The 28,000-nt window shown below is 55.3% G+C and overlaps 1 protein-coding gene across 1 annotated transcript; it reads left to right on the top strand.

Moving 5' to 3' along the window:
* Window positions 1–224: 224 nt before the first annotated feature.
* On the top strand, window positions 225–25,235 carry LOC142922781 (uncharacterized). The gene is made up of 10 exons (XM_076063684.1): window positions 225–336; window positions 10,575–10,673; window positions 10,981–11,995; window positions 12,246–12,619; window positions 16,346–16,576; window positions 17,582–17,840; window positions 21,833–22,693; window positions 24,112–24,396; window positions 24,873–25,034; window positions 25,173–25,235. Exons 3-10 carry the CDS (start codon window positions 11,042–11,044, stop codon window positions 25,233–25,235), a joined length of 3,189 nt encoding a protein of 1,062 aa, XP_075919799.1. The 5' UTR covers window positions 225–336; window positions 10,575–10,673; window positions 10,981–11,041.
* Window positions 25,236–28,000: the final 2,765 nt, after the last annotated feature.

The raw sequence follows: 28,000 nt of genomic DNA on the forward strand, positions 1-28,000 counted from the left end.
AGGAGGAGGTTTAGAGGAGGAGGAGGTTTAGAGGAGGAGGAGGTGAGAGAGGAGGAGGAGGTTTAGAGGAGGAGGAGGTTTAGAGGAGGAGGAGGTTTAGAGGAGGAGGAGGTTTAGAGGAGGAGGAGGTTTAGAGGAGGAGGAGGTTTAGAGGAGGAGGAGGTTTAGAGGAGGAGGAGGTTTAGAGGAGGAGGAGGTTTAGAGGAGGAGGAGGTTTAGAGGAGGAGGAGGTTTAGAGGAGGAGGAGGTTTAGAGGAGGAGGAGGTTTAGAGGAGGAGGAGTCTCCGGTGAGCGATGCAGAAGTCGCCTCCCGGAAACCTCCCACCCGATGCGCAGGTGAGCGTGAGAAGTCGGGGACACAGACACAGAGAGACACAGAGACACAAAGACAGAGAGACACAGAGACAGAGAGACACAGACACAGAGACACAGACAGACAGAGAGACACAGACAGAGACACAGAGACACAGACACACAGAGACAGAGGCGCAGACACAGAGACACAGAGACAGAGAGACACAGACAGAGACACAGACAGAGACAGAGACAGAGACACAGAGACAGACAGAGAGACACAGACAGAGACAGAGACACAGAGACAGAGAGACACAGACAGAGACAGAGACACAGAGACACGGACAGAGACAGAGAGACACACACAGACAGACAGAGACAGAGAGACAGAGACACAGACAGAGAGACAGAGACACAGACAGTGAGACAGAGACACAGCGACAGAGACACAGACACAGACAGAGAGACACAGACAGAGAGACACAGACAGAGAGACACAGACAGAGAGACAGAGACACAGACAGAGAGACACAGACAGAGAGACACAGAGACAGAGACACACAGAGACAGACAGAGACAGAGACTCAGACAGAGAGACAGAGACACAGACAGAGAGACAGAGACACAGACACAGAGACAGACACAGACACAGAGAGACAGACAGAGACAGACAGAGACAGAGAGACAGAGACACAGAGCTGAGTGTCAGCCACCCTGACAGTCAAACCTCATCAGGGTGAGTCGTGGCCACTCCACTGCTGTATGAAGGGCCACACTGTGTACTGTATGTACTGTATGTACTGTGTGTACTGTGTGTGTACTGTGTGTGTACTGTGTGTGTGTACTGTGTGTGTGTACTGTGTGTGTACCTGTGTGTGTACTGTGGGTGTGTACTGTGTGTACTGTGTGTGTGTGTACTGTGTGTACTGTGTGTGTGTACTGTGTGTGTGTACTGTGTGTGTGTGTACTGTGTGTGTGTGTACTGTGTGTACTGTGTACTGTGTGTGTGTGTACTGTGTGTGTGTGTACTGTGTGTGTGTAATGTGTGTACTGTGTGTGTGTACTGTGTGTACTGTGTGTGTACTGTGTGTGTGTACTGTGTGTACTGTATGTACTGTATGTACTGTGTGTACTGTGTGTACTGTATGTACTGTGTGTGTACTGTGTGTGTGTACTGTGTGTACTGTGTGTGTGTACTGTGTGTACTGTGTGTGTATACTGTGTGTGTACTGTGTGTACTGTGTATACTGTGTGTGTGTGTACTGTGTGTGTATACTGTGTGTGTGTGTGTACTGTGTGTACTGTGTGTGTACTGTGTGTACTGTGTGTGTACTGTGTGTGTACTGTGTGTACTATGTGTACTGTGTGTACTGTGTGTGTACTATGTGTGTGTGTACTGTGTGTGTGTACTATGTGTGTGTGTACTGTGTGTGTGTACTGTGTGTGTACTGTGTACTGTGTGTGTACCTGTTTTTGTGTGTGTGTACTGTGTGTTGTGTACTGTGTAGTGTGTACTGTGTGTGTGTACTGTGTGTGTACTGTGTGTGCACTGTGTTGTGTGTGTGTACTGTGTGTGTGTACTGTGTGTGTACTGTGTGTGTACTGTGTGTACTTGTGTGTGTGTTACTGTGTGTGTTGTGTGTCTGTGTGTGTTGTGTGTACTGTGTGTGTGTGTACTGTGTGTGTGTACTGTGTGTACTGTGTATACTGTGTGTACTGTGTGTGTACTGTGTGTGTGTACTGTGTGTACTGTGTGTGTGTACTGTGTGTACTGTATGTGTGTGTGTACTGTGTGTGTGTACTGTGTGTGTGTACTGTGTGTACTGTGTGTGTGTACTGTATGTGTGTACTGTGTGTGTACTGTGTGTGTACTGTGTGTGTGTACTGTGTGTGTACTGTGTGTGTACTGTGTGTACTGTGTGTGTACTGTGTGTGTGTACTGTGTGTACTGTGTGTGTGTACTGTGTGTGTGTACTGTGTGTGTACTGTGTGTACTGTGTGTGTGTACTGTGTGTGTACTGTGTGTGTGTGTACTGTGTGTGTGTACTGTGTGTACTGTGTATACTGTGTGTACTGTGTGTGTGTACTGTGTGTGTGTACTGTGTGTACTGTGTATGTGTACTGTGTGTACTGTATGTGTGTGTGTACTGTGTGTGTGTACTGTGTGTGTGTACTGTGTGTACTGTGTGTGTGTACTGTATGTGTGTACTGTGTGTGTACTGTGTGTGTGTACCGTGTGTGTACTGTGTGTGTACTGTGTGTACTGTGTGTATGTACTGTGTGTGTGTACTGTGTGTGTACTGTGTGTACTGTGTGTGTGTACTGTGTGTGTGTACTGTGTGTGTACTGTGTGTGTACTGTGTGTACTGTGTGTGTGTACTGTGTGTGTGTACTGTGTGTGTACTGTGTGTACTGTGTGTGTGTACTGTGTGTACTGTGTGTGTGTACTGTGTGTGTACTGTGTGTGTGTACTGTGTGTGTACTGTGTGTGTGTACTGTGTGTGTGTACTGTGTGTGTACTGTGTGTGTACTGTGTGTACTGTGTGTGTGTACTGTGTGTGTGTACTGTGTGTGTACTGTGTGTGTGTACTGTGTGTGTGTACTGTGTGTGTACTGTGTGTGTGTACTGTGTGTGTGTGTACTGTGTGTATTGTGTGTGTGTGTACTGTGTGTAATGTGTGTGTGTACTGTGTGTACTGTGTGTGTGTGTGTACTGTGTGTGTGTACTGTGTGTGTACTGTGTGTGTGTGTACTGTGTGTGTGTACTGTGTGTACTGTGTATACTGTGTGTACTGTGTGTGTGTACTGTGTGTGTGTACTGTGTGTACTGTGTGTGTGTACTGTGTGTACTGTATGTGTGTGTGTACTGTGTGTGTACTGTGTGTACTGTGTGTGTGTACTGTATGTGTGTACTGTGTGTGTACTGTGTGTGTGTACTGTGTGTGTGTACTGTGTGTGTACTGTGTGTGTACTGTGTGTACTGTGTGTGTGTACTGTGTGTGTACTGTGTGTACTGTGTGTGTGTACTGTGTGTGTGTACTGTGTGTGTACTGTGTGTACTGTGTGTGTGTACTGTGTGTACTGTGTATACTGTGTGTACTGTGTGTGTACTGTGTGTGTGTACTGTGTGTACTGTGTGTGTGTACTGTGTGTACTGTATGTGTGTGTGTACTGTGTGTGTACTGTGTGTACTGTGTGTGTACTGTGTGTGTGTGTACTGTGTGTGTGTACTGTGTGTACTGTGTGTGTGTACTGTGTGTACTGTGTGTGTGTGTACTATGTGTGTACTGTGTGTGTGTACTGTGTGTACTGTGTGTACTGTGTGTGTGTGTACTGTGTGTGTACTGTGTGTGTGTGTACTGTGTGTGTGTGTACTGTGTGTGTGTGTACTGTATGTACTGTGTGTGTGTGTACTGTGTGTGTACTGTGTGTATACTGTGTGTGTGTACTGTATGTACTGTGTGTGTGTGTACTGTGTGTGTGTACTGTATGTACTGTGTGTACTGTGTGTGTACTGTATGTACTGTGTGTGTGTGTACTGTGTGTGTACTGTGTGTATACTGTGTGTGTGTACTGTATGTACTGTGTGTGTGTACTGTGTGTGTGTGTACTGTGTGTACTGTGTGTGTACTGTATGTACTGTGTGTACTGTGTGTGTGTGTGTACTGTGTGTGTGTACTGTGTGTGTGTACTGTGTGTGTACTGTGTGTACTGTGTGTGTGTGTACTGTGTGTGTGTACTGTGTGTACTGTGTGTGTACTGTGTGTGTGTACTGTGTGTGTACTGTGTGTGTACTGTGTGTGTGTGTGTACTGTGTGTGTACTGTGTGTACTGTGTGTGTACTGTGTGTGTGTACTGTGTGTGTGTGTACTGTGTGTGTACTGTGTGTACTGTGTGTGTGTGTGTACTGTGTGTGTGTACTGTGTGTGTGTACTGTGTGTACTGTGTGTGTGTACTGTGTGTGTACTGTGTGTGTGTACTGTGTGTACTGTGTGTGTGTACTGTGTGTGTACTGTGTGTGTGTACTGTGTGTGTGTGTACTGTGTGTGTACTGTGTGTACTGTGTGTGTACTGTGTGTGTACTGTGTGTGTGTACTGTGTGTACTGTGTGTGTGTACTGTGTGTACTGTGTGTGTGTGTACTATGTGTGTACTGTGTGTGTGTACTGTGTGTACTGTGTGTACTGTGTGTACTGTGTGTGTGTGTACTGTGTGTGTACTGTGTGTGTACTGTGTGTGTGTGTACTGTGTGTGTGTGTACTGTGTGTGTGTACTGTATGTACTGTGTGTGTGTGTGTACTGTGTGTGTACTGTGTGTATACTGTGTGTGTGTACTGTATGTACTGTGTGTGTGTGTACTGTGTGTGTGTACTGTATGTACTGTGTGTACTGTGTGTGTACTGTATGTACTGTGTGTGTGTGTACTGTGTGTGTACTGTGTGTATACTGTGTGTGTGTACTGTATGTACTGTGTGTGTGTACTGTGTGTGTGTGTACTGTGTGTACTGTGTGTGTACTGTATGTACTGTGTGTACTGTGTGTGTGTGTGTACTGTGTGTGTGTACTGTGTGTGTGTACTGTGTGTGTACTGTGTGTACTGTGTGTGTGTGTACTGTGTGTGTGTACTGTGTGTACTGTGTGTGTACTGTGTGTGTACTGTGTGTGTACTGTGTGTGTGTACTGTGTGTGTGTACTGTGTGTGTGTGTACTGTGTGTGTACTGTGTGTACTGTGTGTGTACTGTGTGTGTGTACTGTGTGTGTGTGTACTGTGTGTGTACTGTGTGTACTGTGTGTGTGTGTGTACTGTGTGTGTGTACTGTGTGTGTGTACTGTGTGTACTGTGTGTGTGTACTGTGTGTGTACTGTGTGTGTGTACTGTGTGTACTGTGTGTGTGTACTGTGTGTGTACTGTGTGTGTGTACTGTGTGTGTGTGTGTACTGTGTGTGTACTGTGTGTACTGTGTGTGTACTGTGTGTGTACTGTGTGTGTGTACTGTGTGTGTGTGTACTGTGTGTGTACTGTGTGTACTGTGTGTGTGTGTGTGTACTGTGTGTGTGTACTGTGTGTGTGTGTACTGTGTGTACTGTGTGTGTGTACTGTGTGTGTGTGTACTGTGTGTGTGTACTATGTGTACTGTGTGTGTGTACTGTGTGTGTGTACTGTGTGTGTACTGTGTGAACTGTGTGTGTGTACTGTGTGTGTACTGTGTGTGTGTACTGTGTGTGTGTACTGTGTGTACTGTGTGTGTACTGTGTGTACTGTGTGTGTGTACTGTGTGTGTGTACTGTGTGTACTGTGTGTGTGTACTGTGTGTGTGTACTGTGTGTACTGTGTGTGTACTGTGTGTGTACCTGTGTGTGTGTACCTGTGTGTGTGTACTGTGTGTGTACCTGTGTGTGTGTGTGTACTGTGTGTGTACTGTGTGTACTGTGTGTGTGTGTACTGTGTGTGTACCTGTGTGTGTACTGTGTTTGTGTACTGTGTGTGTGTACTGTGTGTGTACTGTGTGTGTGTACTGTGTGAACTGTGTGTGTGTACTGTGTGTACTGTGTGTGTGTACTGTGTGTGTGTACTGTGTGTGTACTGTGTGTGTACTGTGTGTGTACCTGTGTGTGTGTACCTGTGTGTGTGTACTGTGTGTGTACCTGTGTGTGTGTACTGTGTGTGTGTACTGTGTGTGTGTACTGTGTGTGTACTGTGTGTGTGTACTGTGTTGTACCTGTGTGTGTACCTGTGTGTGTGTGTACTGTGTGTGTACTGTGTGTGTACTATGTGTGTACCTGTGTGTACTGTGTGTGTGTACTGTGTGTGTACCTGTGTGTGTGTACTGTGTGTGTACCTGTGTGTGTACTGTGTGTACTGTGTGTGTACTGTGTGTGTACTATGTGTGTACTATGTGTGTGTACTGTGTGTGTGTACTGTGTGTGTACCTGTGTGTACCTGTGTGTGTGTGTGTACTGTGTGTAGCTGTGTGAACTGTGTGTGTGTGTACTGTGTGTGTACCTGTGTGTGTGTGTGTACTGTGTGTGTGTACTGTGTGTGTACCTGTGTGTACCTGTGTGTGTACTGTGTGTGTAACTGTGTGTGTGTGTACTGTGTGTACCTGTGTGTGTACCTGTGTGTGTGTACTGTGTGTAGCTGTGTGAACTGTGTGTGTGTGTACTGTGTGTGTACTGTGTGTATGTACTGTGTGTGTACCTGTGTGTGTACCTGTGTGTGTGTGTACTGTGTGTACCTGTGTGTGTACCTGTGTGTGTGTGTACTGTGTGTAGCTGTGTGTGTGTCTACCTGTGTGTGTATCTGCGTGTACTGTTGTGTGTGTACCTGTGTGTGTGTGTAGTGTGTGTACTGTGTGTAGTGTGTGTACTGTGTGTAGTGTGTGTACTGTGTGTGTGTACTGTGTGTGTACTGTGTGTACCTGTGTGTGTACCTGTGTGTGTACCTGTGTGTGTACCTGTATGTGTGCCTGTGTGTGTGTGTACCTGTGTGTGTGTGCCTGTGTGTGTGTACCTGTGTGTGTGTACCTGTGTGTGTACCTGTACGTGTGCCTGTGTGTGTGTGTACCTGTGTGTGTGTACCTGTGTGTGTGTGTCCATGCACATGGCCTGGTACAATCGTCGTGGTGACGTCACCCGCCACTTAGTGGCGAATGGCGGTTGTTGTTGTCCATGTCATGTGCTGTTGTTTTTAAAACCCTGGGGCACAGGTGAGTATTTATAGACAGGTGTGACACTCGCGGTTTAAGGTCGGTTGCCATGGTTACTTCAGCCTGGGAGCCAGGGTTGATCGAGGGATCCAGGGTTCAGGTTGGGAGCCAGGGTTCAGGTTGGGAGCCAGGGTTTAGCGTGGGAGCCGGGGTTCAGGTTAGGAGCCAGGGTTCAGGTTGGGACCCAGGGTTGATCGTGGGAGCCAGGGTTCATGTTGGGAGCCAGGGTTCAGGTTGGGAGCCAGGGTTCAGGTTCGAAGCCAGGGTTCAGGTTGGGAGCCAGGGTTGAGCGTGGGAGCCAGGGTTCAGGTTGGGAGCCAGGGTTCAGGTTGGGAGCCAGGGGTTCAGGTTGAGACCCAGGGTTGATCGTGGGAGCCAGGGTTCAGTTTGGGAGCCAGGGTTCAGGTTCGAAGCCAGGGTTCAGGTTGGGATCCAGGGTTCAGCGTGGGAGCCAGGGTTCAGGTTGGGACCCAGGGTTGATCGAGGGATCCAGGGTTCAGGTTCGAAGCCAGGGTTCAGGTTCTATTCAGGGTTCAGGTTGGGAGCCGGGGTTGAGCGTGGGAGCCAGGGTTCAGGTTAGGAGCCGGGGTTCAGGTTGGGAGCCAGGGTTCAGGTTGGGACCCAGGGTTTAGCGTGAGAGCCGGGGTTCAGGTTGGGAGCCAGGGTTCAGGTTCGAAGCCAGGGTTCATGTTGGGAGCCGGGGTTGAGCGTGGGAGCCAGGGTTCAGGTTGGGACCCGGGGTTCAGGTTCGGACCCGGGGTTCAGGTTAGGAGCCGGGCTTGAGTAACCACTGTCGGCATTGGGTGTGGAGGGTGGGGGGGGCCTCTTGCCCCCTGAGGCTGAGGCGTCGTGGAATGTGACCAGTCCCGGCCACACCACCGTGACAATACATTCCGTGTTTGGCAGCAATCGCCGCCAAACAACGTGCTCGTCCGGTAGCTAATAACAAACACACACACACACACAAACCCTCCTTCACACATTCCACACGTGCAACACCGCGTGCCTTTCTAAATATAAACATCCGTCATGGCTGACGTTTCTGGCGGTGGACCTTCTTCAGTGGGGGGCGGGGGCCCGGGAGGGGGGCCAGAGAGAGAGAGGGAGAGAGAGCGGGCGTATAATAGTTCACGGATCGCACTTTCACGGCATTCGGGAGTTTTCGTGAGGGTTACGTCGCGGGCCACGGGAATGAAATGATCACCTGGTCAAGCAAATATAGAAACCCCCGTTCGTTGAATCGTTAAACCGGTTTCTCCCCGCCAGGAATGGTAGGGGCAGTGGTCATAATAATTATTTCCAACTTCTGAAAACGCCTTTCACCCGGAGGCCACGGGGAATCTGTCAAAAATGCGAGCGCGGCATCCGCCACGGTGCCCGCGCCGGGCTAGGTGCGCTCCCAGGCCATCGCGCGAAGCGTCGCTGCTGGCAGGAGGTCACGGGGACCAGGTCACGGGGACCAGGTCACGGGGACCAGGTCACGGGGACCAGGTGCCATAGGGCTTAGGGGGAGACAAGGTGGGGTCGTTGCCGTGGGAGTGGCGGACGCCGGCTTTGGTGACGATGTAACGTACGGATGATAGCGGTCGGGATCGAGAGTCTGGGGCCGTAATTAAAAGCGGGCCCATGTCACAGTGCTTTCACCCGACCTGCTGTTCTTCGCAATACGAGCCGTCCTCGACTTGCGAACGCAATTCGTTCAAGAGAACCCGTTCGTAAGCCCTAAGTGTTTAAATGCCCACAAGCGCGCGCACACACACACACACACACGGACGCTCGCTGGCTGGCTGGCTGGCAGCACGAGGCTGACTCATTTACAACTCTCAGAAAACAAATTGTGCCGCGATTCGATTTGGCAGCGAGAGTTTGCGTTTTAAATCAACGTGAAAGAAAAAATAATAATAGTGGAAGCTGGTTTTGTAAGCGGGGTGTCGCAAGTGCAGGTGTTTGTAGATCGGGCGTTCGTGAGTGCGGGCGTTAGTGAGTGCGGACGTTCGTAAATCGACTAATGCCCGTTAAAGGTTTTTTTTGTCCCATTCATGCAATTACAATAACCCCCTTTGATCTTCACACCTGACGGGTTCACAGTGATGATGACGATGATGATGACCACGTCACCTTGCTCGATTCAACACCGGGCGCAGGGAGACTTCTTCACTACGTCTGGTCAAAGAATCGGCCGACGAAGCCGCCGCTAATCGTCGTCGTTGTTGTTGTTGTAATCACCGGCGAAACGTCACGGCAGTGACTCGAATTGGAAATGCTGTTGTTGGGTTTACTCTCCGACACACACAACAACCAGTTTCGTGCCGAAATTAACTCAACTAATTGGCCGCGTTTTGTTCATGCGACGGGCCTTACCACTTGGTCGTGTTGGGTGGTGGCGGTGGTGGCTCCGGGTTTAGCGACGCAATGTGAATATTTTCCCGCGATCTAGCCCCAAGAAAAAACATTTTTCTTCTTTGGTTCTTTCGGTAAAGTCACCACCACGTAGAATGAGAATAAAATAATAAATTGATTAAAATAAAATAACACAATAATATTCTCACGACGTTTCGGCCACATCACAAGCGGCCTTCATCAACGTCGTGAGAATATTATTGCGTTATTTTATTTTATCAATTTATTATTTTATTCTCATTCTACGTGGTGGTGACTTTACCGAAAGAACCAAAGAAGATGAATCCTTGCAGTCACGAAAGCTTTAAATCGAAAAATAAAAGACATTTTATTACGGATCACATCAGGCCTACAACTGCCACTACATGGTGGGCCATAAGTAACGGGCTGCTTTGAAATTGCGGTATCTTGTGTGAAAATTATTTGGCTAAAAATATATTTTTTTGCATAAATAATAAAGTAGAAGCCTGGCGAGTTCATGATGAACCGGTTATGCACCTCGGCAGCATGCAAGAATAGTTGGAAATCGATTTCGGAGGCAACCGTTCAACAGTTTTGACGCGAGAGAGACTATCTTGGATTTATTGTTACGACATTCGGGAATCGGCAACGATGGGGGTTGGATTAGAGGCGCCGCGTTGGCAGACCCAGAACCGGTTGAGCAAGCGAGGGGGGAGAGCATCGATGAGAAGCCCCGAAACTTCGACGGGGAGACGCTCCGTCGCTCATTTGGGGGGGTGGGTTCGCACGATGGCCTTGGGTGCAAGGACTCGCGTCTCTTCCCACGTAAGTTTGCAGCCGGTGTGAGAATTGCAGCCCAGAGACCATCGAAGCCGCCTGCAGCGCTCGAGTGCCTTCACTGAACGTGCAGACCAAGACTACGCTTTCGTCACAAACCGCGTGATGTCAGACGAGGCTAATTTTCGCCTCGACGGCTTCATCAACAAAACATTGTTGCAGGTTCTGCGGTTCGTAGCAGATTTGCGTCGGATCTCCACGATTTATTTTCTATCATTTAGAGTTTTTTTTGTTTTATTTCACCTTGGGCGAAGCAATTGAGGCCATTGCTTATGTCCCAACCCGCACTACTACTGCTGCTGCTGCGTGTTAAACCGATTTGCCGTCGGCTTTGCCTGCCCGCCCCCCCCCCCCCCCCCCCGTGCTCGACCTTAGTTGCTGCAGGGCCGAGGTGGTGGAAGTGCATCTCGGAAGAGTGGGCAGTTGGGTCGCCCGCACTTTCCCCTCCCCGCCTGCCATGGAAGCCGCCAACAGGTACAGCGCATGCACGCACGCAACGCAACGCGCGCCAGCTAAGAGCGTCGAGCGTTGTAGCGGTGCGGCGGGCGCGTGGTGGGTGAAACCGCCGAAGGGCGGAGAGCGTTCGGGGGGGGGGGCGAATCGCCAGTCCTTCTGGAAGTCCAGCCAAGGACAGAAATAATACCGTGCGGCAACCGCTTGAAACGGCAATTGAACATTCACGGCGGGAGGGGGGGGGGAAACTGATACCAGGAGCGCACGTCGCTGTTCGCGAAATGTGATCCTTGCTCAGATGAAATTCATTCCCCGTGCGCAATGCAAGCAGTTTCCGCGAAACGGCTCCCCTGTAACACCACCGCCGCCACGGTACCGGAAACACGACGATGACGACGACGACGGAGACGACGACGACGACGGAGATGACCGCAGCGGCGCGGGCGATGGCGCCGCCGCCGCCGCCGCAGCAGCGGCGCGCCTCCGACGGGGCGGCCCGGACGAGCCCCCGGTACGTCGCCGGGCGGCTGACGAGCGGCGAGCCGGAGGACAGCGGGAGCGGGGACGAGTTGGGCTACATGAGCAGCGTGCGGGCCGCCCAGTCGCGGGTACTCCGGGCCACGTCGCTCACGCGGCGGGGGCTGTGCGGGCCGATGGCCTGGCGTGGCCGCGGCGGAGGAGGAGCTGACCGGACCGCGGGGGGCGGAGGAGGCGGTGGAGGCGGCGGAGGCGGCGGCGACGGCGAAAGCGGCGGCGACGCCGCGAATTTTCTATCCCGACCGGGGACTTGGCTGCCGCTGGACTGGGAAAGCGAACGGATGTGGCTCGGAGGAGCCGGCCGGGGGGACGAGACGCCGGCGGCGCCGGTGGCGCCGGCGCCACCGGCACCGAGGATCCGCCAGATGGATCGGCAACCCGACGGCGACCTCCCCGACGGGGGGCTGAACGCCGGGCCCGTGGCCGGCCTTGCCGCGCCGCTGTGGCTCCGGCCGAGGGCGGCCACCAGGGCCGACCCCACCATGAGGCGTGACCTGGAGCGGGCCGGCGGCAGCCGGCGTGGCGGCGGCGGCGGCGTCGGCATCGGCGACCGTTCGACGCTGGGGTCGGGCGCCCACGCGCCCAACGGCCGGGCATTCTCGGCGTCGTGCGAGACGCTGGGCTCCATCTCCGGCTCGTCGTCATCGTCGTCGTCGGCGTCTTCAACGTCGGCATCCACGACGCAGCATCAGCCGGCGCCGGCCGATGGCAAGAGGAGCTGGCTGGCAGCGCTGCGGCAGACGCCGCTCATGACGTCGCTGCTCAAGCACCGGCTCGGGCGCACCAAGTCGGGCCACGGAGAGGAGGTGCGAACCCCCCCCCCCCCCTCACCTGTCCCTAGGAGTAACGGTGAATTGGGGGCGACTGCCCCCCCCCCCCCCCGAGCCGCGTGCTTTGACGTCACGGTGGTGTCAGACGTAACGCTTTCGGTTTAGTTTGATTGCGGTGGGGGTGGGGGGTCAGGGGTCAGGGGAAGGCCTTCATCCAGGCAGTGCATCGACCGTGGCTAATTCTCACCCCCGCCGTTCCGCATTTCGGTTCTCGCGTCCCGCGCAGGTGGCCGGCGGTGGGAAGCTCCCCCCGGCGCGCTCCCACGACCCCGGGTCGGCCGCCGCGGCCGCCGCGGCCTCCCGGAAGGCCCCGGCCACGTCGACCCCGACGGGCCAACCCGGAGCGCCGCGCGGCCCCTCGCACTACACCTCCCTGCCCAGCTTGGCCGGAGCCGCCGGTGCCGCCGGGAAGGCCGGCAGCCTCTCGCGGGCCTCGGGAGGCGCCGGCGCCGCCGCTGCGTCCGCGGCCTCGTCGGCGGCCACGCTGGCCGCGCCAGGGGAGAGGCCGCAGAAGGGCCGCGCCCACCACTGGTCACTGCCGAGCCTCTTCAAGATGGCGTCGCGGAAGCCGTCGTCGGCGTCGGAGGACTCGAGGGAACGGTCGGTGACCGCTGCAGACGCTCTCGCGGCAACGCCGCTAAAAAAAAAAACCGCGGACGGTCGCACGAGAGGCGCGCGGTCGTGCCAGCGGCGTGCCCCCCCAGACGCAGGCGCCGCTCGGCGTGTCGCCCTCTCGCTGGCTCACACGCCCTGTCGCTCGCTCTGGCTCGCTCTCACCCTCGCTCGCTCTCACCGGTTCTCGCTCGCTCTCACCCTCGCTCGCTCTCACCCTCGCTCACTCTCACCGGTTCTCGCTCACTCTCGCTCTCGCTCTCACCCGCTCTCGCTCCCTCTGGCTCAGCCGCTTTATCTCTCGCTTGCTCACTCTCGCTCTCACGCTTGCTCTCTCTGGCTCTCTCTGGCTCTCTCTGGCTCTCGCTCTCTCTGGCTCACCCGCCCTCTCACTTGCTCTCGCTCTCTCTCGCTCTCTCTCACTCTTGCTTGCTCTCACCCTCGCTTGCCCTCACTCTCGCTCTCACTCTCTCTGGCTCAGCCGCTTTATCTCTCTCGCTCTCTCTCTCTCTCACGCTCGCACTCACTCTCGCTCTCACCTGCCCTCTCTCGCTCTCTCTCTCTCACGCTCGCTCTCACTCTCGCTCTCTCTCACTCTCGCCCGCTCTCTCTCTCTCTTTCTCACTCTTGCTTGCTCTCACTCTCGCTCTCACCCGCTCTCTCTCTCACTCTCTGGCTCACCCGCTCTCTCTCGCTCTCACTCTCGCTCTCACTCTCATCCGCCCTCGCTCTCACCTGCTCTCTCTCACTCTCTCTCACTCTCACCCGCTCTCTCTCTCTCTCACCTGCTCTCACCCGCTCTCTCTCTCGCTTGCTCTCACTCTCGCTCTCACCTGCTCTCACCCTCTCTCTCTCTCTCGCTCTCTCTCGCTCTCACTCTCGCTCTCTCTCTCGCTCTCTCACTCTCGCTTGCCCTCACTTTATTTCTCTCGCAAAATCTCTTTTGCTCTGTAGACGTGAAAGGCATTCGGGAGAGGCAACCCCTTTTCGGAAACCAGACGCTGAATCTTTACGTGGACCGGGGGAGGAATACAACGAGCCCATGAATATCTTATGCACCCATGTGCTGTCGGGGGGCCCGGCCTCAGAAAGTCACAACAAGAAAACAGCGGCCCCAAAAAAAAAGCATGGCAGGAGTGCAAAGTAGATGAAAGGTGAGCAAGTCACTAAATATAAACCAAAAAGTTTCAGTGTACCGGTACCGACTTACGGACATTCGACTTACAAACTTAACGAAGGAGCCGAAAGATGGCTGGTGGGACTAGACCAAGGAGGCTGCTACAGGTCTCTGGTGTAGGCCAATCAGTTTCAAAGACAATGCATCATATAACATTATAATTACATTATTGTTAAAGACCATGCATACTTAAGTAATAATATATTATAGTATACTAGTACAGCACTAGTGTATAGTGTAGTGTATAGTATAGTGTAGTGTATAAGGTAGTATACTAGTACAGCACTAGTGTATAGGGTAGTATACTAGTACAGCACTAGCTTATAGTGTAGTGTATAGTGTAGTATACTAGTACAGCACTAGTGTATAGTGTAGTGTATAGGGTAGTATACTAGTACAGCACTAGTGTATAGTGTAGTATACTAGTACAGCACTAGTGTATAGTATAGTGTAGTGTATAGGGTAGTATACTAGTACAGCACTAGTGTAGTGTATAGTGTAGTATAGTGTAGTGTATAGTGTAGTATAATGTAGTGTATAGTATAGTGTAGTGTATAGTGTAGTATAGTGTAGTATAGTGTAGTGTATAGTGTAGTATACTAGTACAGCGCACTGGAGAGCAATGGCACAAAATGTACAATCTGAGTATGACGTTTCACCAGTAATTACAACGAGCTTCATCCGACCACAATTGCATTCCTTGTAACGGCATGACATGCCAATCGACTGTGATTGACAATCTATTCTTATATAATTACAATAACCACCCCCCCCCCCCCGCTCCTGATTGGCTCACAGTGATGACGTCATCGTCAACGCCAATTGCCGGCGAAACGTCACGGCACTCGAGTTGTGAACGTTGCGGATTTACTGTCCAACACGCAAACGGTGGGACGGAGTGGTGACTCATCGTCACGACGTCACACCTGTCAACCCCTTATCAGTGCCCGACCCTATCACAGAGCAATACAGACCTCACTGGTCACGGAGTGAATCCGCGATTCCCGCTGTGTGAGGTCACGGAGTGAATCCGCTCCATGTTGCCCCTATCCGGACAGCCGGGGGAGGCTTGTTACTAAGCGGAAACGAAACACGTGGCTGGTGATGGCGGTGGCGGGCAAACACGCACGCCCCCAGCCGCCTTTGTCTCTCCGCAGGTGGCGACGTTCATCACCATTCGCCCGCACGAGGTTACCCATTCGCAAGGCCTGACGAGGCGTCATCAGTGCCCAGCCTTGTTACAGACCAATTAAGCACTTATTGGTACACCACGTGCCCATTATAAACCTCAACGTTCATCCTACAAAGCCACTAAACACTATACACTTCAATACTACCTTGTTACAGACCAATTCAGAACTTACTGGACACCACGTGCCCATTATTAACCTCAACGTTCATCCTACAAAGCCACTAAACACTACACTATACACTACTATACACTTCAATACTACCTTGTTACAGACCAATTAAGCACTTATTGGTACACCACGTGCCCATTATTAACCTCAACGTTCATCCTACAAAGCCACTAAACACTACACTATACACTAATATACACGACACTACTACCTTGTTACAGACCAATTCAGAACTTATTGGTCACCACCGTGCCCCTTACACATCTCAACGTTCATCCAGCAAAGTCCGTTGTTGAAACGGCTGTACGCCGTATGGACCTGAAAAGTAAATTTCCCTGTACAAGAACACGGGGTAAACCATATGGGTCGACATGTATGCGTTTTGCGTACGTGACAAACCTTACTGTCGGGTGGTGGTGGTGGTGGTGGGGATAACGACACATTTACACTGATGTGATTTCACCCAAAAACCTTCGAAACGAAATTTCAGCTGTCTCCGATTGCCACTGGAGTTATTGGCGGCGTTGTTGCCGTTGCCGCAACATTATCGACGTCGTCATCTTGTCCCGTATCTTGATTTAGATTTATAGGAGCGCGTGGCCGAGCTCCAGGCAGGGAACCGACAAGAAGAGTGATTTAGACATATATAGATGACGTGGGTGGGGGGGGGGGGCACGCAAGGGTCTAAGGAATGAGCGACCCCGTGAGAGAGGGGCACAAGTAGGAAATTGGGGGTGGTCACGGAAGAGCTACAGGTGGGTGGGGGGGAGGATGGGGACGGAGTGGAGGGGCGGGCGAGGAAGGGAATGGGCGACGGAGGAGAGGCGGTGGTGAGACTTTTGAGACTCAGGAGCGCAACGAAAGTAAGGAGGTTAAGGAAGGAGGTGGGTGGGGTGGGTGGGGTGGGTGGGTGGGGTACACAACCGCTCAATGTGCAGGGGAGGTACTCGAGCTGTAAACGTTGTGGATTCACTCTTCAACGCACACCGGTGCGCTAAAGCAGTGAACTAATTTTGTCTTTCGTCAACGCGACACTTTCTTTGCTGATTGTCCGTGTCGGGTGGTGGAGGGTTACGACACATTTATAAATAACGCGATCTCACCCCAAAAACACCTTCATTATGAGGTCGATCCCAGCTCTGTCTCCCCCTCCACCCCATACCCGCCCCACCGCAGCTCCGCCAAGCGGCAGGACGGCCCCAGGGACGGCCGCCCTTCCCATCACGCCTCGCTGCCGCGGCTCGACTGGACGGGCCCGGCCGCCTCCCACGGGGGACTCTCGCCATCGCTCTCCCCGTCCCTGTCGGACCACGAGGCGCGGAAAGTAGCGCTGATGCCCGGCGGGCGATACCTGCGCGTGCCGTCCATGATGTCCGCCGGTCCGGGTCCGGCCAAGGCCCTGAGCAGGTGCGGCGAAGCGGCCCCCCTCCCGACCCTCGCCCCCCCCCCCCCCCCCAAAACGGCTGAACTCTTGTTGTTGTGCAGGGGTTTCTGGGGTGATGGTGGTTGTTGTTGTTGTGGTTGTGGTGGTTGTGGTGGTTGTGGTACGACAGACCTGGGCCTGTCCCGAGACCTCCCGTCGGCGAGCCTTCGACGCTTCACGTGGCCTCAAAGTGCACCTGGCCTGGCACAGACGCCGCGGTGACGCCACCGTCAGTTAGTGGCGAGTGGCGCGGGTATTGGCATTGGTGGTAATGTGGGCGGATGCTCGCTTTCACCGTCAGCCCCGCCCACTGCTCATGCAGCCCCACCCACTACGCAGGTAGCTCCGCCCACTACCTGGCTACCTCCACCCACTACTTGGGTAGCTCCACCCACTGCTCGGGTAGCTCCCGTCCACGAGGCCGGAGCATTTAAAACCGGCGACAAAATGGAGATTCTCGCTAAAACTTTGGGGGGCAGGAAGGCACGGGGCCACGGACATTCTGAACAAAACGAGCCTGTCCTGGCCGAACCAGAACGGAGAGTCGACTTTACACTTTACAATCATGGATTCTTCAATGCATCTGTGCGAAGCGTTATATGTGCGTGTGTGTGTGTGTGTAGAATATACCCTTAACCCTGAGCCTAACTATAACCCAAAACCATAAATCTTACAATAGCCCTTCCCTCTAACCCGAAATCCACCTTAACCCCCACCAAACCCTAGCCCTTAACCCTGGCCCCAGTCCTAACTTCTCTAACCTCTAATCCTAACCCAAGCCCTTAACCAAACCCTGACCCGAACACCAATCCTAACTTCTCTCACCTATAACCCCGAGTCCTAACCAAAGCCCTTCACAAAACCCTCAACCCCCGACTCGCAATCCAAACTTTTGCCCCTACTACGCCTGAACCAAACCCTGATCCTAACCCCGTGACCCCCCCCCCCCGTGACCCCCACGTGACCCTCCCCCCCCCCCCCGCACGTAGGAGCGAGGGGAGCATGATCGACGACTCGGAGGTTGGGGGTGACGACGTAGCCGCGATGGCGGTGGCGGCGGGCGTTGGGGGCGACCGGCACCACCACCACCACGGCCACCACGGCCACCACGGCCACCACCTCCTCATGGGGAGCCGCCCCCTCTCCGAGGGCCGTGCCCGCTCCGTGGAGGAGCTGCTCGAGAGGCGGCCGCGAGTCGCTCGCCAGCGCGGTGACGGCAGCGGCGTCTGGAGCTGCCGGGAGCGGGGGGTGAGCGAGCGATTCACGACCGCTTAAAAGTCCTTCCGCTCCTGCTGTGCTCCGTCCTCCGTCCTGCATCATCATCATCATCAGCTACTGTCATCATCTCCTGTCGGAATCATAATTATCCTCATGACACGACTTTCACTTGTTTACCCCCATTCATTAATTCCATTCATCAACATCATCATCACCATCACAGATTTGCCCCCACTGCTTCCTCTCATCCTTTTTCATTCACCTCATCTCCCTCCACCATCACAAAGACAAAGATCCCCCGTGTAGCCTTAGCAGACTCTAGCGGCAAGTGCTGTTAGGGAGCACCTATGAAGGCGGGCATGGCACACGAGGGGGTTGGTAGTCAACACCACGCCCGGCCGCCTTTGTCTCCCCAGTGGCGATGTTTACCACATACCGTACCAGGTACTCATTTGAGGCTGAGTCGACCTAGGGAAGGCCCGGGACCGGTTCAGATAATGGTCACTGGTGTTGGCCGTGAGCGGGAATCGAACCCGGGTCGCCAGGTTCATAGCGCAGCGCGCTAACCGCTACACTATCGCTCCCCACACACAGACACACACACTGACACACACACACACAGACACACACACAGACACACACACACAGACACACACACAGACACACACACACACAAACACACACACACACAAACACACACACACAGACACACACACACAGACACACACACAAACACACACACACAGACACACACACACACAGACACACACACACAGACACACACACAGACACACACACAGACACACACACAGACACACACACACACAGACACACACAGACACACACACTGACACACACACACACACAGACACACACACACAGACACAAACACACACAGACACACACACACACAGACACGCACACACGCGCGTGTTGTTGTCCCGTTCTTAATTCTGCGTAAAGCACCTTGATTGAGGCGCTCTGTAAATTCCCTTCAGGTAACATTCACCCGTGGTCGGTTTCTGTTGTGTTGGGTAATTGTGTGAACGGCACTGTCGTGTCGTGGACCCGATGGCAGCCGATCAAAGGTGTAAGGCCCCCCCCCCCTCCAGAGCCGCTCTTTCGTAAGTGACCTGGCGGTCGCAAATAATAGCTCGCACGAAGTGGCTCACCACCACCACCATCATCATCATAATCGTCAACGCGTGGAAATCTACAGCGGTAGCCAAACACTCTAAGCGCCGCGGTGATGCTAAAGTGTGTGGAGGGGAAAGACCGCGGGATGCGGAGAAAATTCCACGCGACCACGGAGAGAGGCGAGACGTGGCAAACTCCAAATGTGCAGCGGCAGGCGTCAGAGTCGGGATCGAGCCCACGACCTCCCGTATCCCAGGCGAGGTAGTTAACATCTCCCTAGCAACCGCGTTCACGTGAACAGAACGTGGCCCAATGCGATGACAAAAACGTGATAGGCTTTAGCCGTTCCCAGGAGTTTTCAGTGATTTTTTTGCCGGAAGGAAGGGGGGAGGGGAGGAAAACCCTTTTCTGCTTTCAACATGTCCATAGTACCAGTAAAAAAAGAAAGAGTCCCATAGATAAGTCTGCTCAAACCCGAGCATGTCAATACTTTGGTCGGTTTTACCCCTTCCTGGCAATAAAACAGCAGTTGTGTTGAGATGTTCAAACAAGCTAAATAGACGCAGCCTTTTTCAGGGCATCAAGTTACTACATTAAACACACAGACACACACAGTCCTTGTTGCAGAACGTGCAAACCAACCATACACCGATAAGCATACACGCATTGTCATTGAAACTGATTGGCCTACGCCAGAGACAGCCTTCTTCATGACCTAGTGTCACCAGCAGTGTCAGTAGACCAGTAAAATATAGTCTTGCTTATGTATGTGTAGTGAGCCCAAAGACGAGGGAGAGCCGGTACTTGAGGCAGTAGTTTCTTTAACAAATAAACTCAACGCAAGTTCCTTACTACGAAGGGCAACGGCCCCTTAGACCTGGGGAGGTATGGACTCCGGGCTATCGTGCCCCCTAACACCGGGGGCCACTCTACACTCAGCCCTCCGGCTAGGGGCCCTAGGGGAGGCTATCTTGACGCGACCCAGCCAAGGTCCTCAGGTCTCGGCCACCGGCCCACTCAGTCCCTGCCCTTACAAGGACGTCAGGTCTGGGGGTACCCAGGGTCCGACCGCTATCCTACCTCAGTTCCGGACCTTACAAGGACGTCGGGTCTGGGGGTACCCAGGGTCCGACCGCTATCCTACCTCAGTTCCGGACCTTACAAGGACGTCGGGTCTGGGGGTACCCAGGGTCCGACCGCTATCCTACCTCAGTCTCGGCCCTTACAAGGACGTCGGGTCTGGGGGTACCCAGGGTCCGCCCGCTATCCTACCTCAGTTCCGGACCTTACAAGGACGTCGGGTCTGGGGGTACCCAGGGTCCTATTCTCAGCCCAGTCTTCTGTGTTCGGCTTGAGGACGACTGGCGAACCCGTTTGGGGGTCCGGCTTTTATACCCCTCCTAGGGTCTCTCCACCCCTGGCCACCCCTCCCTTCCAGAGTGTTCCAGGGGATCCTAGAATACCCCCCCAGCCCACCGTCTTGGGGTCTGGGGAACCTCGGTGGCCCACATGTCACCCCTTACTGACGTATGTCCGCTGGTGCAGGTAAGTACACCGTGTGTTCATGCGCGTTACATATGCATTGCCTATAATCAGGGGCGGAGCCAGGATTTCAGGCCGGGGTGACATTCAACAAATGTTAATTTCCCGAATGATTTAGAGAGAGTCAGGCTGTTGAGCTAGACGCCGTCGGTTGGCGGACACGCGCTCTGACAATGCAGTTGGCACGGAGTCCACCAGACCGAGTGTCGTACACGTACACGCAGAATGTCACCCCTGTCACCCACCCCCGTGGCTCCGCCCCTGCCTATAATAATAATAATAACGTAACTACAGTAAAACCTTGGATTGCGCAGTATAATTCGCTCCGGAAACGTGTTTGTAATCCAAAGCACTCGTACATCAAAGCACTCGTAAATCAGTCGTGATCACGTGACGCTCGGCAGTACAAAGCGTGTACACGTACACTGCTCGTATTGCAACACCCTCGCTCGTTTAGCAAATTAATATTTATTTAAAAATTTTTGCTCATCTCGCAAGACACTCGCAAGCCAAGTTACTCGCAATCCAAGGTTTTGCTGTATAGTGTTGTATATATGCTGCATTGTCTTTGAGGCTGATTGGCCTACACCAGAGATAGCAGCGGCCAACACAAATACTGCGGTGTGCGTGGTTAATGCAGTAACGTGATTCCTTGCGAAGGCTCTTCCAGTCGGTGCTTGAACATCTTATTGCCAGAAAGGGTTACAGCCCATTCTTATCCTTTGTGCGCACAGCCTACGTTTGTTTCAACCAAAACCCCCCCACGTGTTCATTAACACGACACTTTCATTTACTTTTCGATTTAGGGCTTTCGTGACTGCAATGATTCATCTTCTTTGGTTCTTTCGGTAAAGTCACCACGTAGAATGAGAATAAAATAATAAATTTATAAAGTAAAATAACACAATAATATTCTCACGACGTTTCGGCCACAACACAAGCGGCCTTCATCAGGTGAAGGGACGAGACTGTCTGCTAGGACAGCGCTGGAGTGAAAGAGCCACGTTCAGACAGCTTAAAGGTCGTGATCTGAACGTGGCTCTTTCACTCCAGCGCTGTCCTACCAGACAGTCTCGTCCCTTCACCTGATGAAGGCCGCTTGTGTTGTGGCCGAAACGTCGTGAGAATATTATTGTGTTATTTTATTTTATAAATTTATTATTTTATTCTCATTCTACGTGGTGGTGACTTTACCGAAAGAACCAAAGAAGACTTTCAATTATACATTTGTTGTTTTAAACGATCAGAGTGTGTGTGGGGGGGGGGGGGGGGGGGTGGTGGTGCAAGACCGGGCTGCCGCCGATGACGCTGTGCTCGCTCCCATTGCCCCCCCCCCCCCGCAGGACACGGAGGCCAGGCCGGGCCCCTCGGAGGGCCGCGAGGTCGGCCGAGCGGCCGCCCTGTCGGGCCGCTGCCGCCCGCCCGCTAAGGCGCCCTCCGTGGACAGCGTCGACGACGACGTCTTTGCGGAGGAGCCGCCCGGCGGGAGCGCCGCCGCCGCCGCCGCCGCCCCAGGAGCTACGCAGGGTTCCTCGCGGGACGCGGGAACGCCGGGAACGCCGGGGGTTTGCGGGACGACGGAAGCGCCGGGAATTCCGGGAATGCCGGCAATGCAGGAAGGGCCCTCGAGCTGGCCGGGAACGCCCGACGCGCCGGGGGCTGGCGGGGCTACGGAAGCGCCGGGAATTCCGGGGATCACAGAAGGGCCCTCGAGCGGGCCGGGAACGCCCGACGCGCCGGGGCTTCGCGGCACGACGGAAGCGCCGGGAATTCCGGGAACGCCGGGAACTCCCGGGAGGAGCGACGACGGCTACTACTACTACGACGACGACGACGACAGTGACGACGACAGTGACGACGACGGCGACCCCGCGGCGGCCCCGGACGCCCACTTGTCCTTCCTGAGCGCCGCGTCCTTCGCCGGCCACGGCGGCGACTACTGCCGGAGGTGGGCAGCCGCCGGGGGCTACCGGGGGCCCCGGGTGGGCAGCGGCTTGGAGCTCCTGGAGGAGGCCTACCCCCTGCTCGTCGGGGGCTGGTTCCGGCGCGGAAGCTTCCGGGCGACTCCCAGGCCCGGGCGCGCGAAAGGGGGCGGGGCGGCCGCAGGCGGACCGCCGGAGGCACGGCGGCAGCGGGAGGATGAGGAGGAGGAGCGGGAGGATGAGGAGGAGGAGGAGGAGGAGCGGGAGGATGAGGAGGAGCTGGTGAGCCGTTTTGAAAAGCGTCGGGGGTTTATTTTCGGTCTTGACTTGAAGCCTTTCGTGAGACTGCGGGAATCCACACCCTCTGGTTCTTTCGGTGAAAAGTCACGGAGGTGGAAGGAAAATGACGATGGGGAACGCAAGCGTCCGTCTTCAGGTGAAGACGGACGCTTGCGTTGCCACCGAAACGTCGCGTTTTTTATTTCGTTATTTTCCTTCCACCTCCGTGACTTTTCACCGAAAGAACCAGGGGTGTTTTGTTGTTGTTGTTGTTGTTTTGACAGCCTGGCACGGCATTATGCCTCCCGTGTGTAACGGTGCGTGCCTGTGTGTGGGGAGCGGTGGTGGAGAAGTGGTTGGCGCTGCGCTGCGAATCCGCCGACCCGGGTTCGATTCCCGCCCACGGGCAACACCGGTGACGATTATCTGAAGCGGTCCCGGGCCTCCCCTTGGTCGACTCAGCCTCAAATGAGTACCTGGTGCGGCGGTGTAGTAAACATCGCCACTAGGGAGACAAAGGCGGCCGGGCGTGGTGTTGGCCACCCACCCCCGCGTCTCCCCCACGTCTCCCACAACACCTCCCCCACGTCTCCCCCACGTCTCCCACAACACCTCCCCCACGTCTCCCCCACGTCTCCCCACGTCTCCCCCACGTCTCCCACAACACCTCCCCCACGTCTCCCCACGTCTCCCACAACACCTCCCCCACGTCTCCCACAACACCTCCCCCACGTCTCCCCCACGTCTCCCACAACACCTCCCCCACGTCTCTCCACGTCTCCCCCACGTCTCTCCACGTCTCCCCGCGTCTCCCCCACGTCTCCCCCACGTCTCCCCACGTCTCCCACAACACCTCCCCCACGTCTCCCACAACACCTCCCCCACGTCTCCCACAACACCTCCCCCACGTCTCCCACAACTCCTCCCCCACGTCTCCCCCACGTCTCCTCCACGTCTCCCCCACGTCTCCCCACGTCTCCCACAACACCTCCCCCACGTCTCCCACAACACCTCCCCCACGTCTCCTCCACGTCTCCCACAACACCTCCCCCACGTCTCCCACAACACCTCCCCCACGTCTCCCACAACACCTCCCCCACGTCTCCCACAACTCCTCCCCCACGTCTCCCCCACGTCTCCTCCACGTCTCCCCCACGTCTCCCCACGTCTCCCACAACACCTCCCCCACGTCTCCCACAACACCTCCCCCACGTCTCCTCCACGTCTCCCACAACACCTCCCCCACGTCTCCCACAACACCTCCCCCACGTCTCCCACAACACCTCCCCCACGTCTCCCCCACGTCTCTCCACACCTCCCCCACGTCTCCCACAACACCTCCCCCACGTCTCCCACAACACCTCCCCCACGTCTCCCCCACGTCTCCCACAACACCTCCCCCACCCGAATGTCTCCCCCAGCGCTCCGCCCTGCACCGCTCCCTCGCTCTGCTCAACGGAGACCTGGAGTCAAACTCGGCGGCTTGCGCGCACATCCGGTCCACCCTCTCCTCCTCCTCCTCCACCTCCTCATCCACCACCACCTCCTCATCCACCACCTCGTCGTCCCAGCGAGCCCAGCACTCCCGCAGCCCCCGCCGCCTGCTCCAGCGCCTGGAGGCGGTGCTGGACGGCCAGGACGCCATGGCCGGCCTCCTGGGATGCCTCGGCCGGCAGCACCGGCAGGAAGGGGCCGACGGAGCCACGGTACGGAGGACCCCCCCGCGGCGACGCCGGCGGCGGTGACAAGGACGGTGACGACGGTGACGTCGGTGGCAGTGACGGTGACGACGGTGGCGGTGACGACGGCGACGGTGGTGGCGGTGACGACGGTGGTGACGGTGACGACGGTGGTGACGGTGACGACGGTGGTGGTGGTGGCAGTGACGGTGACGGTGGTGACGGTGACGACGGTGACGACGGTGGTGACGGTGACGACGGTGACGGTGACGACGGTGACGACGGTGGTCACGATGGTGGTGACGACGGTGGTCACGATGGTGGTGACGACGGTGGTGACGGTGACGACGGTGACGACGGTGACGACGGTGACGACGACGGTGGTGACGGCAACGACGCCGACGCCGACAAGCCGGCGAGCGGCTACGGTCGCTCGGGCCCCGCCGGCCTCGTGGCGCCCGGCTTTGACGCGGGGCCTCGCCCGACCGCGCGTCTCTCCGCAGGCCGCCGGGAGGCCGCGGCTGCGCCGGCAGGTGACGGAGGCGCTGGCCCTGCTGCCGGGCCTGGCCCGGCGGGCGCGGCGCTGCGGCGCCGCCGTGGACGCGACCCTCGGCGGGGCCCTCGGCGGGGCCGGTGCCGGGGCCGGTGCCGGGGCCGGTGCCGGGGCCGGTGCCGGGGAGGGCGGGGAGGGCGGGGAGGGCGGGGAGGGCGGGGAGGGCGGGGAGGGCAGGGAGGGCAGGGAGGGCGGGGAGGGCCCGTCGTGCCGACTGCTGCTGGCGTCCCGGTTGCCGCTGCTGCTGGAGGAGAGGCACCTGGAGCTGGTGGTGCGGGGCCTGGAGCAGCGGCACAGGCCGGGGCTGGGGTAGCCGGGGGTGGGGTGGGGTGGGAGGGTGGGAGGGTGGGAGGGGGGGTGGGGGTGGGTGGGGGGGAGGGGGACCGGCTGCTATGGAGACAGCGAGATGGAGAGATGGGAAGATGCGGAGACGGAGGGAGACGTGGGGACAGAGAGACAGACGTGGAGACAGTGAGACAGAGAGACAGAGAGACAGTGAGACAGTGAGACAGAGACAGTGAGACGTGGAGACAGTGAGACAGTGAGACAGAGAGACGTGGAGACAGGGAGACCGTGAGACAGAGACAGTGAGACAGAGACAGTGAGACGTGGAGACGTTGAGACGTGGAGACAGAGAGACAGAGAGACAGTGAGACAGTGAGACAGAGAGACAGAGAGACAGTGAGACAGTGAGACAGAGAGACAGTGAGACAGTGAGACGTGGAGACAGAGAGACAGTGAGACAGAGACAGTGAGACAGAGACAGTGAGACAGAGAGACGTGGAGACAGGGAGACCGTGAGACAGAGACAGTGAGACAGAGACAGTGAGACGTGGAGACGTTGAGACGTGGAGACAGTGAGACAGAGACAGAGAGACAGAGAGACAGTGAGACAGAGAGACAGTGAGACAGAGACAGTGAGACTTGGAGACGTTGAGACGTGGAGACAGGGAGACAGAGACAGAGAGACAGAGACAGAGAGACAGTGAGACAGTGAGACAGAGAGACAGTGAGACAGTGAGACAGAGACAGTGAGACGTGGAGACAGAGAGACAGTGAGACAGAGAGACAGTGAGACAGAGACAGTGAGACAGAGACAGTGAGACGTGGAGACGTTGAGACGTGGAGACAGTGAGACAGAGAGACAGTGAGACAGTGAGACAGAGAGACAGTGAGACAGTGAGACAGAGAGACAGTGAGACAGTGAGACAGAGACAGTGAGACAGTGAGACAGTGAGACAGAGACAGTGAGACGTGGAGACAGAGAGACAGTGAGACAGAGAGACAGTGAGACAGAGACAGTGAGACAGAGACAGTGAGACGTGGAGACGTTGAGACGTGGAGACAGAGAGACAGAGAGACAGTGAGACAGTGAGACAGTGAGACAGAGAGACAGTGAGACAGAGACAGTGAGACGTGGAGACGTTGAGACGTGGAGACAGAGAGACAGAGAGACAGTGAGACAGAGACAGTGAGACGTGGAGACAGAGAGACAGTGAGACAGTGAGACAGAGACAGTGAGACGTGGAGACAGAGAGACAGTGAGACAGAGAGACAGTGAGACAGAGACAGTGAGACAGAGACAGTGAGACGTGGAGACGTTGAGACGTGGAGACAGTGAGACAGAGACAGAGAGACAGTGAGACAGTGAGACAGAGAGACAGAGACAGTGAGACGTGGAGACGTTGAGACGTGGAGACAGAGAGACAGAGAGACAGTGAGACAGTGAGACAGAGAGACAGAGAGACAGTGAGACAGAGAGACAGAGACAGTGAGACGTGGAGACGTTGAGACGTGGAGACAGTGAGACAGAGAGACAGAGACAGTGAGACGTGGAGACAGTGAGACAGAGACAGAGAGACAGAGACAGTGAGACGTGGAGACAGTGAGACAGAGAGACAGTGAGACAGAGACAGTGAGACAGAGACAGTGAGACGTGGAGACAGTGAGACAGAGACAGAGAGACAGAGAGACAGTGAGACAGTGAGACAGAGACAGTGAGACGTGGATACGTTGAGACGTGGAGACAGTGAGACAGAGAGACAGAGACAGTGAGACAGAGAGACAGAGACAGTGAGACGTGGAGACGTTGAGACGTGGAGACAGTGAGACTGAGAGACAGAGAGACCATGAGACAGAGAGACAGAGAGACGTGGAGACGTGGAGACGTTGAGACGTGGAGACAGTGAGACAGTGAGACAGAGAGACAGTGAGACAGAGACAGTGAGACGTGGAGACAGTGAGACAGTGAGACAGAGACAGTGAGACAGTGAGACAGAGAGACAGTGAGACAGAGACAGTGAGACGTGGAGACGTGGAGACGTGGAGACAGTGAGACAGAGAGACAGAGAGACAGAGACAGTGAGACGTGGAGACAGTGAGACAGTGAGACAGAGACAGTGAGACGTGGAGACGTTGAGACGTTGAGACAGGGAGACAGGGAGGCAGGGAGACAGTGAGACAGAGAGACAGAGAGACCATGAGACAGAGAGACAGAGAGACGTGGAGACAGTGAGACGTGGAGACAGTGAGACAGAGAGACAGAGAGACAGTGAGACAGTGAGACAGAGACAGTGAGACAGTGAGACAGAGAGACAGAGAGACAGTGAGACAGTGAGACAGAGACAGTGAGACAGTGAGACAGTGAGACAGAGAGACAGAGAGACCATGAGACAGAGAGACAGAGACAGTGAGACAGAGACAGTGAGACTGAGACAGAGAGACAGTGATACAGGGAGACAGAGAGACAGAGAGACAGAGAGACCATGAGACAGAGAGACAGAGAGACAGTGAGACAGGGAGACAGGGAGACAGTGAGACAGAGAGACAGTGAGACAGGGAGACAGTGGCTGTCGTGACGTCAACGTGCAGGGGACAGCGAGAGCGTGGGGGGTGAGCACGGGGGGTGAGCACGGGGGGTGAGCACGGGGGGTGAGCACGGGGGGTGAGCGGTGAGCGTGGGGCGTAGCGGTGGCGTCATGAAACGTCGCCTCTGTGGGGGGAGACAAAGGCGGCCGGGCGTGGTGCTCGCCACCCACGCCCTCGTGTTCCACAGTGGCGGACTTCGTAGGTGCTGTC

Source organism: Petromyzon marinus, unplaced genomic scaffold (assembly GCF_048934315.1).
Source record: "Petromyzon marinus isolate PM22_M1 ecotype Great Lakes invasive population unplaced genomic scaffold, UKy_Petmar_22M1.pri1.0 PM_Scaffold_17, whole genome shotgun sequence".
In the NCBI taxonomy this organism is placed as follows: Eukaryota; Metazoa; Chordata; class Hyperoartia; order Petromyzontiformes; family Petromyzontidae; genus Petromyzon; species Petromyzon marinus.